This window comes from Natrix helvetica (genome assembly GCF_964273705.1).
Source record: "Natrix helvetica genome assembly, chromosome: 11".
NCBI classification, from domain to species: domain Eukaryota; kingdom Metazoa; phylum Chordata; class Lepidosauria; order Squamata; family Natricidae; genus Natrix; species Natrix helvetica.
Window position 1 is genome coordinate 21654645 of NC_138562.1, and position 18059 is coordinate 21672703.

The 18059-nt window shown below is 46.8% G+C and overlaps 1 protein-coding gene across 3 annotated transcripts in view; it reads left to right on the forward strand.

Annotated features, from left to right (window-relative positions):
• Window positions 1-11251, forward strand: part of MTMR1 (myotubularin related protein 1) — a 32449-nt gene extending 21198 nt beyond the window's left edge. For all 3 annotated transcript variants that reach the window (XM_081963808.1, XM_081963807.1, XM_081963809.1), the window contains 3 exons: window positions 1884-1997; window positions 4929-5105; window positions 10526-11251. In XM_081963808.1, the coding sequence (XP_081819934.1) occupies window positions 1884-1997; window positions 4929-5105; window positions 10526-10684 (450 nt within the window). In that variant the 3' untranslated portion in view covers window positions 10685-11251. The remainder of the gene's footprint in view (window positions 1-1883; window positions 1998-4928; window positions 5106-10525) is intronic.
• The last annotated feature ends 6808 nt before the right edge of the window (window positions 11252-18059 follow it).

Here is an 18059-nt window from a genome sequence, read left to right on the forward strand (position 1 = left end):
GTTTTTTGTTTTGTTTTTTACTTATTTAACCTATTTCTGCTAAGAAAGACTCTTGGGAGGTAACGTAGAAAGGGTTCAAGTGAAACTGGTTTTCAAGCAGAAAATCTCGAGTGGTTTTTGTTGTCTTTTCTGCTTAGGGTGAGGTCACACGAGACCGATAAACTTGAATTGATAAACTCCTTTTTCTCTCAGTAGCCATCGTTCTAGCTCTGTGGTGCAGTAGCTAGTTTACATATCAGAAGCACCTAATTAAGGGTGTGCAAAGCCTTGAGGTTCGCCAATTCAGAACGAATTAATAACAAAGCTTCTTTTCTTAAAGTTTTAAAGGACTTTAAAACTTAAAGTTTTAATTTATAAAAGTGATAGTATTTGAGGTACCTGGTAACTTCGTGCAACAATTCCAACCTTACATGCTGCTCATTCCTAAACAAAAGTGATTTTTGGAATTGCTAACCAAGTGTTCTTAGTTAAGTTTTTACAAAGGAGACTTTATTTGAAAAAAGGCCTTCTCAGCTTCCTTGTGGCCACCTCCCATCTCCACCTCACCTCCAGCAATACCTGGATCCTGAGATACGGAAGGTCCCTAACCTCTTGGCCTTTAGGAAGATTTTGAAGCCCTGTTACTTTTCTGCTGGGTGTTTGGGCTTGGAGGAAAAACTTTGCTTTTATTTGTTCCTGATACTGTCTTTTCTAAATTAATAGGAGTAGGAATAGAGGAGAGGAGAGGAGAGGAGAGGAGAGAAGAATAGAATAAGAAAGTAAAGAATGGAATGTATTGGAATGAAGAGTTGGAAGGGTCCTTGGAGGTCTTCTAGTCCAAACCCCTGCTTACGCAGGAAACCCTATAGCCGTGATGGCGAACCTATGGCATGTGTGTCAGAATTGGCACTCAGCGCCCTCTATGGGCACGCTAGCCGTCACCCCAACTCAGCTCCACCACGTATGCATGCGTGCCTCCCCCAGCCAGCTGGTATTCAAGTCTCGCACGTGTGTGCACGGGGGCCACACACGCATTGCCTTTTGGGGGTTCGGGTGTGCTTTGGGCCCTTGGTCTGGAAAAGGTCATCCCTGCCCTCCAGCACTTCAGGCAAAGGGTTCTCCAATCCCTTTTTTAAAACTTCCAGCGTTAGAGCCTCCTCAGCTTCTGGAGGCAATTCAGTGTTGAAAGACAGCCTTCTCCATTGGCCTAGTGTGGTTGGACACACGAGGAATTTGTCTCCGGTGCTTAAGCTCTCAGCGTCCATAAAAGCTATAAGTGATAAATCCTGATCATAGTCATCCTAATACTATTCACCATGAATTTCCTAAATTAATAAACAATCCGCATGAGGCCACGGAGCAATAGGATTGCAGCCCACCCAGGATGGGTGATACATCATTTGCCCGACTTGCTTAGCACCTTCAAATCAAAAGACTCCTCCTGTCTTCGGTAGAAAGATAAAACCCCACTTCAGGAATATCTAGCTCCAGCATTTACACAAAGCAGCGAACAATTGAGTTCTTGCCTTTGGATTCTCATAAACCTTCATACCTTGCTTAGATTAACTGGCCAATGTGGACCTCTGCAAGAGCTGGGATCTGGCATCCTTCCCACATCATTGAGATCAGAGTGATGGAGACTTTTGAGAAGAGACCGGGCAGCCATTATGTTCAGAAATAGTATGGGTCTCCTGCGTGATCAGGAGGTTGAACTAGATGACCTCCGAGGTCCCTTCCAACTCTTGTTACTGTCACTGAAGCGCGCTAGCCTAGTTGAGCATGTTGTAACAAACCTTTCCCCTCTGTCTTTTCCATCCACGAAAAAAATCTATTTGCTTCAATGAAAAGCGGGTTCCTTTTTACTAATGGGGGGAAAATAAATATGTGTATTCTTCCCGCTTTAGTTCCCAGCCGCCTTCGAATTCAACGAGCTGTTTTTGATCAACATTTTGGATCACCTGTACAGCTGTCTATTCGGCACCTTTTTGTACAACTCAGAACATCAGCGAGTGAAAGAGGTAAAACACTCAGTGCGCTTGATGATGATTTGATAAAATGGCGAGAAAGATAATTTGGGGTTATTTTTTCCTTTTGCTGTACAGCGGGGATATCCTCGCTTGGCCACTTGAAGACTGTGCTGGCTGGGGAATTCTGGGAGTTGAAGTCTTCCAACGGCTAGATGTGAACACTCCTCCTGTAGAACTTGAAAAGATTCAAATGTTCATCTCTCACTTGAAGTGGGAAACGGCGCCAAACGCCAACAACCCAGCACTGAAGTCTTTGTCGTGAACACAATTCCTGCCCTTAAGAGCAATTATCGTTTCTAGCTGAAACGACCAGCTTAAGGGCATCATCGGACACTGAAGTGTTTGGAGTTTGATGTTTCTCCTGGTGGGTTAGATGTCTACATTTTGGGTCATCAAATGTTCCTTATGGCGCTGATTGTAAAAATCCTCGGTTTTCAGGACTAGAAATTGCAAGCCGGGTAAAAACGGAGCGTTCACCTTTACATTCTGAGTCCCCGTTCACCCTGTGGGACCAAAGCCATCCAAAAGCTCCAGCTAGGTTGGATTTCTCTCAAATGTGTGAGAGCAGGCGGTGTCCTTTAAAACAGGACCCCCCCCCCCCAACCTTTCAGACCTCAGGGACCACTAAATTCAGAATTTTACATCCTTTGGACCACTAATAGGATCTGCCTAATGGCCAGCTGCGTGAGCGTACTTAGGTGGTCATGTGACTGGGCGGGCGTGGCCAACTCAATTTCACTCATGTCGAGGGGTGCCTCGCTGGCCTCTCCTCGCCCCTCCCCTCCCAGCCACTCCTCGCCTGCCCGCCCGGGCTCCTTAGGGCCCCAACAGGAAACAGTTATTGGAGCTAAGCAGCCATCGCGAGAAAGAATTGGCAAAACAGCTACCTCAGTTCAAATTGGATCTGGTCGAGAAGGAGGCTTAGCAGAAGCACCTCACTGAGGACTAGGAGCATAGGCTTTCCAAGCAGAGGGAAGACCTGCGGGAGTGCAAGGCCAGGTACCGCGCCTGGAGGCTCAGCAGGTTGAGATCAGCCAGTTCCAGGCCATGATGCAGCCCCACTGGAACGAGGCCCTCCGGCTCTTTGCCACCAGCGGTGCTTCCCTCCAGCCTTCGCCCAAAGGTCCCAACAGGAGGCCGAAGCAGACCCCAAGTCAAATTTCTGCCCCCCTCCGACCATCACAAAAAGACCCCGAAGGGGGAGACTCTCTGCAGCAACACAAGCGTTCATTGCACTTATCTGGCCCAGGGAGCATAGTTTGAGGACCCCCGAGTTAGTGCAATGTAAAAAATGCAAATAAATTTTCTGCAGACCACCAAAATTTTCTCCCAGATCACCAGTTGGTGACCGTTGCTTTAAAATACCCTTTGCTTTCGTGTCCGAAGGACCCACAGCCCAATTGCGTAGCTGCACCACAAGATGGAGCTGAATCACACCCTCCTCACCAAGCCAGCCTCTCCTGAATGGATAATCTAATGCAGCTCCCTCTTTCAGGGAGAAAAAAAATAGGAAAGAAGAAAGGAAGGAAGGGGGAGAAAGAGAAAATGCCATTTAAGAGGTGGCTGTAGTGGAAACAGATGCTTTAGAGCACCGGAGGAATAGAAAATTGCGAGAGGAATCAGATAACGGATTGTGATTCCGAAAGCTTGATTTAATAATGGCTGTAGAGGGAAGTTGGGGCTTGGCTTAGAATTTTAATGACCCCGTTAAATGTAGCCGTTTAATTACAACCCACAATATTTTAGGTTGGTATAAGAGATTATACCTGTTTTGGTTTTTCCTATAGTACCACTTCATTGATTCTATGCTCTAGAATTTGCTGACATTCAGACAATTTCATTGTTTTGGTTTTTATCTTATTTCCCACCTGCCTTGCATCATTCGACTGTGACAAGGGCATCATGGCTACCCCAACCTGCTCCTTAACATGCATGCCTAAATATTAATAAGCCAATGGCCCAATAAATGTTAACTTAAAAAAACACTATTGCTCAATGTTCTAAAATAATCCTCGCCCATTTTTGACTTGAAACCCGGCAACTAATAATGGCTGAGAATATTCTATGCAGGCAGTCCTTAACCTATGGCTACAATTGAGCCCAAAATTTCTGTTGCCAAGTGAGACAATTGTTAAGTGGGTTTTGCCCTGTTTTATGACCTTCCTTGCCACAGCTGTTAGGTGAATCCGGCTTCCCCATTGGCTTTGCTCATCACAAAAAGGAATTCGGTGACCCCAGGACACTGCAACACCCACAAGCACATGCCAGCTGCCAAGCATCTTTAAATCACGAGACCCTGGGGGTGTTGCAACTTCAAACAGTCATTAAACGAAGCATTGTAAGTCAAGGATTAGCTGTACACAAGAATCTGGCCAACTAATGACCAGTAGTGAATTGGCGCTGGATACAGGCCGACAGAATTCAAGAGGAAGGGGAGGGGGGCTGGACTTGAGTCTCTTGTGGCAACACCCGCATTCTGAACTAAGGATGCACTTAACTCTACCCTCTGCCTGTTCTCCTACAAGCTGGATCGTGGGAAGAGCACATTGGAGGATATTTAGGAAGGTAAGATTTAGGACAGCCACTCCCTATAATCTCTAGGGTATTTCTGTTAAGAATATTATAAATTTAGTCAGGCAAGATTCCGTCTGTATAGAGTATTTGCCAATAATGAACTAAACTTTGGTGGGATTGTTTTACGACGTTCTTGGGCTAGTCCTGACAACCTATCTGGTACCTGCTTCTCTTCCAGGAGAAGAGAGCTCACCAAGCCACCTGAGTTATAAAGTGGTGTGTATGTATATATATATATATATATATATATATATATATATATATATATATATATATATATATATATATATATATATATATATATATATACACTGCAAGCATAACCTTTTCCTAACCTTGTTCCCTCAGGAGATCAACACCAAAACCGTCTCTCTGTGGTCCTACATCAACAGCCAGGTGGAAGAATTCAGCAACCCTTTCTACGTCAACTACAAGAACCACGTTCTCTACCCAGTAGCCAGCTTAAGTCATCTGGAATTGTGGGTCAACTACTATGTACGTTGGGACCCCCGCATGAGACCCCAGGTAAGCTTCCCACGCAATTGGCCTGCCTTCTGCGAATCCAAATGGCAGAAACAAGTGACAGAAGCAAGTCATCCTGAACTAGAAACCGTGGAGCTTTTGACTGCCTCATAGAGGTAATCCAAGGTGTGATTGACAGGAGATTAGATCTGATGGACTTTCTTTCTCTCCCTTTGATCTGGAAACAGCCCAGGACATAGTCACTGTGTCATTGCTACTAAAAACTGCAGATCAAAGTCACAACTCTTAGTTAAAAGTGGGGATCCACATTCTTAAAATGGAGGGAAGTAAGCAGTGGGGTACCACAGGGTTCTGCCTTAGGCCCACTGCTCTTCAGTAGCTTCCTAAACTAGACTTAGATGAGGGAATAGGAGGGGAACTCACCAAATTTGCAGGTGATACTAAGCTGGCAGGAATAGCCAACACCCTAGAAGGGATCCAAATGGATCTTCACAGACGTGAACCCTGGGCCCTATCTAACAAAATGAAATTCAACGTAGAGAAAAGGAAAGTCTCACACTTAGGCAAGAAAAACCCAAAGGACTCATATAAACTGGGTGAAACCAGGCTTAAGAGCAGTGACTGGGAGAGGCATCGTGGAGTCTTAGTGGACGACCAGCTAAATATGAGCCAGTTGTGTGCAGCAGCAGCCAAAAAAGCCAATGCAATCCTAAACTGCATTAACAGAGGGATACAATCAAGGGAAGTACTAATACCACTCTATAAAGCCTTAGTAAGAGCACACCTAGAATCCTGCGTCCAGTTTTGGTCACCACACCATAAAAAAAGATGTTGAGACTCTAAAGTGCAGAGAAGAGCAACCAAGATGATGATGGGACTGGAGGCTAAAACATACGATGAACGGTTGCAGGAACTGGCCCTGGCTAGTCTAGTGACGAGAAGGACCAGGGGAGACATGATAAACAGTCTTCCAGTATTTGAGGGGCTGCCACAGAGAGGAAAGCTATTCTCCAAAGCACCCGAAGGCCAGAGAAGGAATAATGGATGGAAACTGAACAAGGAAGAGATTCAACGTGGAAATAAGGAGAACATTTTCTGACAGCAAGTGCAATCAACCAGTGGAACAGAAGTTGCCTTCAGAAATTGTGGGCGCTTCATCACTGGAGGCTTTCAAGAAGAGACTGGACTGCCATCGGTCAGAAATGGTGTAGGGTCTCCTGATTAGGCAGGGGGTTGGATTGGATGACCTACAAGGTCCCTTCCAACTCTTGAATTAAACTAATCTATTGACTAGATCAACGATGGCGAACCTATGGCACGCAGCGCATGTGCGCGCTGGCCAGCTGAGTTCACCCTTTTTAAAAGCCATTTTTCGCCCTCCCCAGGTTCCAGAGCCTTTATAGGAGCCTGGGAAGGGCGAAAAGAGCCCCCCCCCCCCCCCCCCCCCGAGGCTTCATGAGCTTCCCTGAAGCCTCTGGAGCACAAAAAAACGGCCCTATGGGCAAACCGGAAGTTCGGGAACGGACTCCCGGTTTGCTCGGAGGTTCTTTTTGACTGCTCCAGAGGCTTCAGGGAAGCGTCCTGAAAGTCCCTCAAGCCTTCAGAGGGCTTCCGGGGGAACGGGGGAGGCTGTTTCCGCCCTCTAGTTTCCTTCGGTAAAATAGTAGCTAATAAATAGCGTCTCAACCTTCCTCCCAAATCCCCGAAGGAGTCCCGAGAATAAAGAGTTTTCTGCGTTGTTCTGGTCAGCCATTGTTGCAAGTCTGCTGCCAGCTAATGGATATGCCACTCTTGGCTCTCTGCAGTTCTGAAGAAACGGCCGCGCTTCTCTTCCTTCAATCGACCCGTCGTCTGGTTTAGCCCCCCCAGCCCCTTGTTGTTTTGGTTCCTCTTCTCTGCCCCCTTTCTTTCATCTTTTACATTTGCCACATTAAACACACCTTCAGCCGGGCTCCCTGCCCGCTACCTGTTGTGAAAAAGGGGGGGAGGGCGGAGACTTTCCTGGGGGAGGAATTCCTGTCCATTGTAGATACTGGAGCTCCCTCGCAGGGTCTCAAGTCCTATAAGCTCTTGGGTATTTGGTCCCTTCCTGTGGCAGGGATAGAATCCTGCATGCTTCCCAACACCTAGGCCGGGGGGGGGGGGGGTCAAACTCAAGGCCCAGGGGCTGGATGCGGCCGCAGGAAACAGCGAAGGACCAGCCTGTGGTGCCTCCACCAGCAAAACCGGAGCCTGGGAGAGCTCAATTTCTGCTGGTGGGGGGGGGGGGATTGCAGGAGGTCTTCCCAGCCAAAAATAGGGCTCGGGAGCCCGTTTTCTCTGGCAAAGTGCTTGGGCCACCAGAGGTGCCCCTGACACAAGTGACATCAAGCTGGCCACACCTACCCTGCCCCCCCCAGGTCAAACACAACCCTGATGCACAACCCGTAATGAAATTGAGTTTGAGACCCCTGATGTGGGCCGAAGAGGGGAATTGCCACTCTGTCAACCAGCCCTCCCCCCCCCCCCCCATTGTCCTTGTGCCTCGGAGAGAGGCGTGATTGTTGGGTGCTCAAATTCTGCCCCATTCTAAGGCCATTCGTTCCATGGCGCTCTTCTAGCAGCTACCAAGTTTGGGGGGGGGGGATCACTTTATAGAATCAAGCAGCGAGGTTAAAATAGGCCTTTCATCCGCCAGATGCTGTTCTTCCTTGGGGAGGGAAGCAGAGAGGGAGGGGGGTGGAAGCAGAAAGAGACACATCCACTGCAGAGCAATTTCCCTTTGGATCAAGGGTGTCCTTCAGCTGGCAAAGGGGAGGCAGGCGCCTGTGCTAAAGAGTTTGGTTCCGTGCAGTTTAGAACAAGCCATGCCTGAAGTGCGCGGCGGGGATACGGCTGGCTTTCGTGCCTCTCCTTGTGGGTGTGAATGTTGTACCACACAATGCTGGAAGAGAGGGGAGGGGGGAAGACAGGCCACACACACACCCAGATGCGTGGAGAGAAAAATCCCCATTTAAATGCTTGTTGCCAAGGCAGAAGCTGCGTTAGCAGAACGCAGCCTTCGCTCATGATTTCGACATCCTGCCCGATGGGCTCTCGTGCAGCCGCCTATTTGTGATCTACAGGTTAGATTGTTATAATTAGCTGTGCTGGGGGAGCACTAGAAGCCGCCTTAATTAAGCACCTAATAAATCCCGAAATGAAATCCGCTGCGGCTTACCAGTCCAATTCAGAACCAATCTTTTCTCTCTCCCCCAGTTAGCTGTGAAGCATTCTTTAGAAAAACCTTGTAATTCACACATTTTATCCCTACCAGTCTAACCAAGATTCCTGATTCCTACCAGCAGCAGCATTTCCACAACGGGCTAAATTTGAGTGGCTTTTAAGCTTGGGTTTGTGTGTGTGTGTTTCCCTGTGTGTGTAAGAGTCCTAGTGTGTTTCACCAACCTCCCTCCTTCAATTAATTTATGCCACAGCCTATTGTACAATCCCGGGAAAAGGGCAAATTCAGCCACAGGATTAAATGTAGTGTGTGAATGTAGCTACTCAGCCCATTGTCTCATCAATGACAATAAACACACACACACACACACCTGCCTTTCCAACACATGCATGCATTTGCAGTAGCAAAATTACAACACAGAAAGCAAACAGCTGCCTCCCAGTGTTCAGACTTCCGTGAACGAGCTCCTTCTTGAAAATATAACTGCGATCGGGTGCCCTTCAGATCTCTTGAGTCTGCAACTCCACAATTGCCCACCACACACCTCCATGTAGCAGGTAGGAAGGGCTTATCCGTCCCAGAAGGCCAAACCTCTGTCACCTTGAATTAGTCATCTATCAAGCCTCCTGCAAGGTAATTTCTACCTTTGCAGCTGGGGTGGGGGTGGGGGTTAACCTTCCCTTCCTTGTGATTTCCAAATCAGCAAAGAGATTTCAGTGTTTCTTCTAAACATTTTAAAAGAAGGCTTCTCAACCTTTTAAGATATACCTCAGCCAGCTTTGCAATGCCTGGGCTTGGGCGACTCCACGCAACGAGAAGCCCACAAATTTTCTCTCTTTCAGCTTCGGGCAAGTGTGGAAAGATTATTTTTAAAAATAAAATAAAATCCCCACCCATCATTTGGCCTGCTGCATTTCTCAGTTGGAATTTGCAATTCCCTTGCTGTAGCTCTGCATCTCCCCCCTTCTTTATCCTAGTTTCTTGTCTGTTTTATATATATATTTAACCACCTCTGCTTCCATTACAGATCATCCCTAGTTTGGGTTTTGTTGTTTCGAAGGGAAAGGTTAAAATTACCTCACAGATGGCCCAGGCATGCTTTCCCAAAAGGCAACTGGACTTCCTTGCCTTTTTCCTTGAAAACCTTTCACTTCTCATCCAAAAAGCAGAACTGAAGAAGTTCCTCGGTGGATGAGAAGTGAAACGTTTTCTATCCAACGCAAGAAAATCCAGTTGCCTTTTGGAAAAACTCCCTGGATGCCTCAGAGCCTCCATAGACATTGACCCAAAAAGATAAATATACAGATGAACAGAGTTGGAAGGGACCTTGGAGGTCATCTAGTCCAACCCCCCACCCAAGCAGGAGACCCTACACCATTTCTGACCGATGGCCTTCCAGCCTCTTCTTGAAAGCTTCCAGTCATGAAGCCCCCACAACTTCCGAGGGCAACTTCTGTTCCATGGTTTGATGGCTCTCACGGTCAGAAAATTTCTCCCTATTTCTAGGTTGAATCTCTCCTTGATCAGTTTCCATCCGTTATTCCTTGCCTGGCCTTTGGGTGCCTTGGAGAGTAGGTTGACACACACACCCTCCTCTCTGTGGCAGCCCCTCACATATTGGAAGGCTGCTATCCTGTCTCCCCTGGTCCTTCTCGCCACTAGACTAGACACACCCAGTTTCTGCAACCGTTCTTTGTATGTTTCAGCCTCCAATCCCCTCATCCTCTTGGTTGCTCTTCTCTGCACTCTTTCTAGAGTCTCAACATCTTTTTTATAAGTGTGGTGACCAAACCTGGATGCAGATGTGGCCTTACTAAGGGTTTATTATACCTCCCTTGATCTTGATTGTATCCCTCTGTTAATGCAGTTTAGGATTGCATTGGCTTTTTTGGCTGCTGCTGCACACAACTGGCTCATATTTAGCTGGTCGTCCACTAAGACTCCACGATGCCTCTCCCAGTCAGTGCTCTTAAGCCATTTGGATCCTGAGCCTGCCTTCTAGGGTGTTGGCTATTCCTGCCAGCTTAGTATCACCTGCAAATTTGGTGAGTTCCCCTCCTATTCCCTCATCTAAGTCTAGTTTAGGAAGCTACTGAAGAGCAGTGGGCCTAAGGCAGAACCCTGTGGTACCCCACTGCTTACTTCCCTCCATTTTAAGAATGTGGATCCTCATTTAAGAGTTGTGACTGCTGAGTGATGAACAGTTGGGAGACTCTGGGCTCTTTCAAAGCCAACCAAAGCTTGTATTCCGTCCCAACAGATGCCAATTCACCAGAACCTGAAGGAACTCCTCGCCATCCGAACCGAACTTCAAAAGAGGGTGGAAGAACTGCAGCGGGAAGCTGCAAAGCGCTCCATTTCGTCTTCCTCCGAGCGGGGCTCCTCTCCCGCCGTCACCCCAGTCCACACTTCCGTCTGACCGACCAGCGAGGCCCCGCGAGGTTTACTACAGACACGTTATCTGCTGCCAGAAACTCCCTCCCTCCCTCCGGTGTTATTTGGGGTGGAGGGTAAAATGGGGGGAGGCCTCCCCCTTTTCCTCGGTGTCTGTTACAGTAAAGCCAAAAGTATTTCCTTGCAGTATCGCGCTGTGGAGTGGTGGTTGCTCATTTCTCTCTTATCTGTCTTTTAAAAAAACAACAACGTTGAGTCGATAGCCAAACTCTTTTTAACTCCTTGTTAAAACTTGCAGCAGGAAATCTGTTGCTCCGGGAAGCAGTTGGGGATTCCAGGGTTGCCTCCCGCCAGTGACAAATCCTCTCCCATTAAGCTTCATGTCCGAGAAGGGAAATCTCATTCGCTTCCCTTGGTACTTCCTATGGGTTGGGGTGGGGCTGGGGGTTTCTTGGAGAAGGGGAAGGAAGCCAACACTGTCTTTCTGGGGACAGTTCCGATGACTTTGATGCACTTTGAAATGGATTTGGGTTTTTTTTAATTATTATTCCTATAGGAGTTGTATATTTTGAATAAAGACGTTTTAAAAAGCCCCTCCCTCTCTCTCTCCCTCCATTATATTCTGTTCTCTTTCTATATTTATTCTATTCCTATATTTTTATTCTATTCTGTTGTGTTTTATTCTTATTCTATATTCTATTCTATTTCTAGGAAATTACCCTCACTTGCTCTGTAAATTTACATAGTGAAATGGCCCCTCCCCATTTAAAGTGGCACAGAAATCTCATCTTTGCCCCGGAAGGATGTTTAACTTTCTCCGCTGCCTTTTATACCAGTCCTGGGGGTGGGGGGGGGGGGGTGGAAGGAGAGGACAATAGACTAGCCTCCCTCCCCAGAGGAGAGCCTTGTGTGTTTGGAGGGAGGGGGCAAGGGGTCGATGGCAGCCAATTTCTCCTCCTGGCTTTCAGTATTCAGGACCACACATGAACACCCCAACCCCCCCCCCCCACCTGCCTTGCTCAGAGGGGAAGGTGGAAAGCTTAACATCCGGTGATTGAAAGAGACGTCACAATTCTTAACCAGACGCCGCCCCCTTCTTCACTTTTGCTTTCAGACTAACAAGAGTCGGAAGGGACCTCAGAGGTCTTCTAGTCCAACCCCCTACTCAGGCAGGAAACCCTTTCAGACAAAGCATTGTCCAGTCTCTTCTTAAAAACTTCCAGTTGTTGGAGCATTCATGATTTCTGGTGGCAGGTCTTTCCGCTGGTTAATTTTTCTCACTGTCAGGAAATTTGTGATACAATAGTTGTCGTGACAGCGTACAAACACGGTGCCCCCCCCTTCCTCGCAAAACATTTCCCCCTGCCTCTTATTACGACAGTGTCCTTTTGACACGGAAGTAAAGTTTTGCAGCCAAGGGAATACCAGGCAGTCCTCGACTTACAGCCATAATCGGGCCCGGATCTTCCGTTGCTAAGCGAGACGGTGGTTGAGTTTTGCCTCCTTCAACGGCCTTCCTTGCCACGGTTGTTAAGTGAATCACTGCCGTTTGTTAAATCGCTCATATTAAGCAAATCTGGCTTGCCCATCGATGGTCAGAAGGCCGCCAGAGAATCACGTAACCCTGGGACGCTGCAACCGTCGTAAACGTGAGTCAGTTATTAAATATGGAATCTATTTTACCCATGGTTGGAACAAGGGGGTGGAGCAAATGAAATTCCCAGACAACCCGATGTTTAATAAGCACTAAGAAATGTATTTAATAGGAAAATCAATAAAATATAAAAATAAACGGGGGCCAGTTGCCAAGCCTCCAAACTTAGATCCCCTGACTGCGAGAGCCTGCAGTGTTTGTTACGGGTGCAAAACAGTTCCTGAGTCACTTTTCTTCAGTGCCGTTCTAACTTTGGTCACTAAATGACCTGTCGTAAGTCGAGAACTCCCTGCATCTCTTTAAGAGCATAAGAATCTATGTATATAAAAGCCAAATACCACTCACTCATCACGAAATCTCCACAACTGTAAAGCCTTCACACTTGAAATTTGACACCTATGTTTCTCTTGGCTTCTAGGTGCTTGTTAAGAAAAGAGTTTTCAAAATGATCATCAGATCAACAGTATTTTTAATACAGTATTATATTAACAGGCATCGATGCTAAGGAGATAGACGTTCTACTCCCCCCTCCCCACCTGAAAAGAACTCTGTTCCAACTGCCAGTTGCCTTATGTGGGTGTGGTCAGTGTGTGACTCATTCGGTCTGTGGGCTGGCCCAATCACAGGGCTTCGTAGCACAAGTATCCAGCTAGTGTGTATGTGTGTGTGTGTAGACGGATATATATATAGAGAGATATATGTATCCTTGCATGAGAAAAGTAGGCTGTGCATTGGCGAAATGCACCCAGAGAGGTGACACAAAGACACAGTTTTTGTTTACAAGTCATTTTTTTCCCCATTTATTTTAGTTTTTTTTTTCCCAGTTTGTACTTCAGCATTCAAGTTCGGATAGCTATCCCCCATAATAATTCTTATATGCACTTTAGCAAAATGAGTCTGCCTTTTTTCTTAACTTTTTCTTAAACTTTTTTTTAGACAATACAACCAGCAATTTTCAACTGGGGCAGAGATCCTTTCTGTATTAGCCAACGGTACGTATGTATTGCTTTAAAAATAAAAAAGCTTTCGCTTCTTTGGATATGCCATCTCCTCTTTGAATCGGTCGTCTCTTGAACTCATCTCTTCCTTTTTTTCCTTTCCCATTTTTCCTCTCTCCTTTTGTTCTAGCTTTTCTGCTTCTTCGCTTCTATCCTTTCGGATGAACGCTACTTCCTACCGCAGCAGAGACTTGGACAACGAGCGAACCGTTTCCTGCCAGTTGTATGAAAAAGCGACAACCGACACCGGTCCGTATTTGCCACAAAAAAAGAAAGAAAAGACATTCCAAACGAGAAGGAGAGAAAGGTAAAAAATCTAAGCCAGTTCTTTTTAAAAAGTAGAAGTGGCTAAAGTCCCTCCTACGTTTTCTCCTAACAGGAAACCGTTTTCTTCTCTTAATTAAGATGTCTCGTTTTAACTTCCAAGAACACGTGTTGCATATAAATTCAGGGCACGATATGTGGTCTCTACATATATATATATACATCTTTGGCCTGGTGGAAGACTTCAAACGCCTGTTATTTGTCCTGCTCTCAACATCTGGCTACGGTGACGTGATGCAACCTTTCAGCTCGCGGATCGTTTTAATTACCAATATAAAAAAAAAAGCAGAGTAGAAAAACGGAAATGGACCCGCACACACTCCTGCTTTCCCCGGAGGTGCGGTACAACACAGCTGGCACTGCTACCGAGAAGTTAGCCAGGAAAAAACCCAAACATACTGTTGGTTGAATATACAGACAATGGACAGAATACCCCAGCGGGGGAAAGAGATTCAGAGTTCTGTGAAGGAGCGCATAGGGTTTTTTGCGTGCAAAAGACCCTTCAGTGTTGATTCCCTGGAATCTCTCAATTTTCCCAAGAATGCCCCCCCAACAGGTCAATGCAATCGTCTTCTTGTGCAAAATCTCAGGCTCAATTGTATAATCTTCAACATGGGGTTTTTCCTCTGTTCCAACCTTGGGTGTTTTAAGGGCAACAGAGTTGGTACAGGGTAACAATGTGCCACAGGCCAACTCATCATGGTCAATGCCCCAAGGGACAATTCAACCAATGAAAAAAGTTACATTTCGACAGAACATGCGCGCGCCACAAACCAGAAGTTCATTTTCTGGCATGCGCATGCCCTTTGGCTGCTCTTCCTGGTCGCGTCTCAGATGAGGCCTCACGCGCATACTCATTGTGTGCACACACACAAAGTGCTCCCTTTTTTGGCACTTGATGCCAAAAAGGTTTGCCATCCCTGGCCTAGACCCAGCTGGTAAACCTCTCCTGCTCCACAGTAGGACTTCTGAAGGTCTGAAAGGCAACCAGGTAGGGCTTTCATCCTACGCCTTGGTGGCCTGGAGACAGGAGCCCCATGGAGACTTCTACCTGGGCCATGGTTGCTCAGGGAAATAACTAAATCAGGGCACAAGAACTTAACTCTTGACTTCTGGGGAAGACGATGCTTTTAATCGGGGTCTGGGGAGGCAATAACAGTCATTGTTGCTCTTTGTACCTGACGTTGAATTGTATTCTACAAATACCTCCCTTCCGCTGGACTATCTAAAATTTACATTAAGGCATAACCATTTACCAAATCCATACAAAAAGACTCTGGGGAAAGGAAGTACCTCACAGGTTGATCAACTGCCACATCTTGAAACCCTGGTAGCTGTTTTTTTTTTTTCCCTTAACGTAACACTCGGGACAATTTTTAAATTATTATTATTATTTTCTTTTGTTTGTAGGATCTGCAATACATCCCTTTTTTTTCCCCAAACATCGATGTGGGTAGTAGCAAAACTGTTCCGAGGCACAGTATTTCAAGATGTAGATCAGTGGCAGGACAGTAATAGAAAGACAACGAAACAGACAATTTTACACCTACAATAAACGTTTCTCCATAATTGGCCAAAAAGAAAGAAAAGAAAAGAAAAAAGAATATTTCCATCTAGGTGAGAAAAAATGATTTCTAGTCCAAGTACAGCCACCATTTCCCCACTATTTTATCTAAAGATGCATCACTATAACCCTAGTCTAATGTTTGATGTACTTGACTTATCTTTCTTTAAAAAGAGAGACGGTAGTCGGAAAGAGGCCGTGATGTAGATTCCTCTGTGTGGTTGAGTTCACCTTGGATTTCTCTGCTCTACAAAATTTAGGCCACCTCAAAAATGGGAAACCTTCACAATTATTTTCCTAAATAGCTCTTGGTCAAACTGCGAGTCCTTCATAGGAGAATCCCTCCAAAGAGAAGTCATCTTAGCGGCTTCCTTAAATAAGCTGCCGTCCTCCTCTGATTGCCCCATGTTGGCCTTCCAAGTCTTAATTTTAAGTCTCAAAAGACAATAAAATTAGGAGATGGGGGGTGAGATAAGAGAATTTATTACATCCAAAATATACATACTTCATTAAAGGTCATCATATTTGTGGACTGCAGATTATGAAGCCTAACCAAAGCAGAAGGAATTCCCACCAACATCTGGCCTAGCATTTTGACACTCCGCTGAAAACCATGGGAGTCACCCCCATCATGGATGAAGATGAGGGTCTCGGGGCAAAATTTCCTTAAGCCCCTATAGATAACAGCTGGAAGTGCTCCTGACATTAAGAGACCCACCCAGAAATCTCCTCAACACACAGCATCATCTACAGAAGGTTCAACAGGCCTCAATCCAACAAAGTCTTTGCTCTGGTAGGTCCACGAAATGTGGTCAAAAAACATAGGTATGGAAGGCACGCTAGCACATTTGAAGTTCTGTCCGTTCTTTTACGCACCGAGACCATCACCTGGTGTTTTTTTGACCACACCACGTAGCTCTCCTCTAGCTCCGATGATTCCCGTATTGAAACCCTACCAGAAAAGTCCCCCTACAAACATCACACAGGATTTGTTTGTAAATGAAATCTGAAATTAGGTATTTCACCCACAATTTTTCCACCCCCCAACACCATGTAATACATATCATGGACCGATACATGCACTAAAGAGATATTTTTTTAAAAAAAAAAAACCTAATCTTGCATGTGAAAATGTACACTTTGCTACAATGGTGAAATGCACGGCTAACAGGACTGAGGTCGAGAAAGACCAACGTGGGCCAACATTCAAGTTCGTTTCTCGCTCAGCTCCACAAGGCAGGGCTGTTGCTGGGCCCCTGGGCTAACACCGATAGTAGTTGTTAATCAAAATTCTCCCAAAATAAGGCTAGAAAATCCCCTGGCTTCACAACCTTCACACATCCCATAATAACTGGGATCCAGCTAAATTCAAGACAAACCAGAGATTGAGGTTTGATCTGGGAAAGAGTGACAACAGGCAGCCATGTGGCCTTTTCCTGGGAATCCCCGTTTGCACCGCTGCGTAGAGCAGGTGTCCAACCTTGGCCGCTTTTAAGACACGCTGGCTGGGGAATTCTGGGAGTTGGTCCACAAGTCTTAGAAGCGGCCAAGGTTAGACACCCCTGGTGTAGAGCTATGAGTGAGCCAACCAAAAGGAGACCATGAACAGTAGCAGGCATCTCACCACCATTCCTTGGACTCCCTGGTGGTTTCTAGTTAAGGCAGGGGTCGGCAACCTGCGGCTCTTTCATCCCTCTGCTGTGGCTCCACAGTTGATAGGGCTTTCGGTTAGGACAGGTAGGGGGAAATGGACGCCGCGCTAGGAGGAGACTCTGTGGTGGGAAACTAGACTTCCGGTCGGCTCCAGAATTGAACGGGGGGCTTCCGGTTAGGACCTTTGTGGCTCTTGGAGTGTTTAAGGTTGCCGACCCCTGAGTTAAGGCAAGGAAATGTGAGCCCAACAAATGACTGTACTACAGGCACAGCGGGAAGAGCAGCTCAGCTGGTTTGATATGAACAGGATGGAGGACCCAGGTGGCAATCCTACCCTGAAGGGACGGTTTCACCTCCCCAGAGATAAGAAAGCAACCTTGTGCTACTTGTTGGGAACAGATGGTGGCCAATAGGAGAGGTCCCACCCAAGGGAGCCCATCTTGGCTCAGCTCCACCTGGTCGTCTTCTCGGCTTTCCTAGGGACCGGGAGGCTTTCCGATGTCCCAGGAGGCACAAACAGGAGGAGCTTCTAAAAGCTGGGCTCCATCCAGGGAAAGAGCTCAAGTGGCCAGAACCTTCTCCTCTCCTTGAAAAAAACCTTCAAGTAAACACAGTGGCCCACCTTCCACCTGAAAACTCCCATGGAGGTCCCTGGGGAACCCCAGGCCCAAAGTGCGAATCGGTGGGATGTGATGACAGGCCCCTAAAACACCTACTGGAGAAACGTTCGGACCAGCAGACCGTGAAAACCTGAAGGTGCAACGTTTCAACATAACCGTCGCTGGTGTTTTCCCGAACCAAAACCCTTCTCCCTTTTTCTGGATTTTAGCCCATTCATTCTGTGCTGCTCTGGATGTCTCATCCCTTCCAGACTGAACAGGAATGTACAGGAATGGGTGCGCAGATGGATCAACGCGCCCCCTCGGTCCATCCTCAAGCTCTCTCAAATTCAACCTTTGGAGCCCCTCTGCAAAGTTGGAGAACCACCACAGAGAAGCCAGAAGCCCACGCAATCTGTCCAAACGAACCGCAGTGAGTGGGGGGGGGGGGGAAGAGCCCTTTTTGGCAGTCAGCAGCTCAGTGAGGCTCAATTCCCCCTTTAGCCTCTTGCCGTGTATTTACACAGGATCCCTGGTCCTCCTCAAAGCCAAACAACAACTGCAGATGGTTCCTAGCTGAAATGGAGCCCAATTTTGTGGGGCCACAG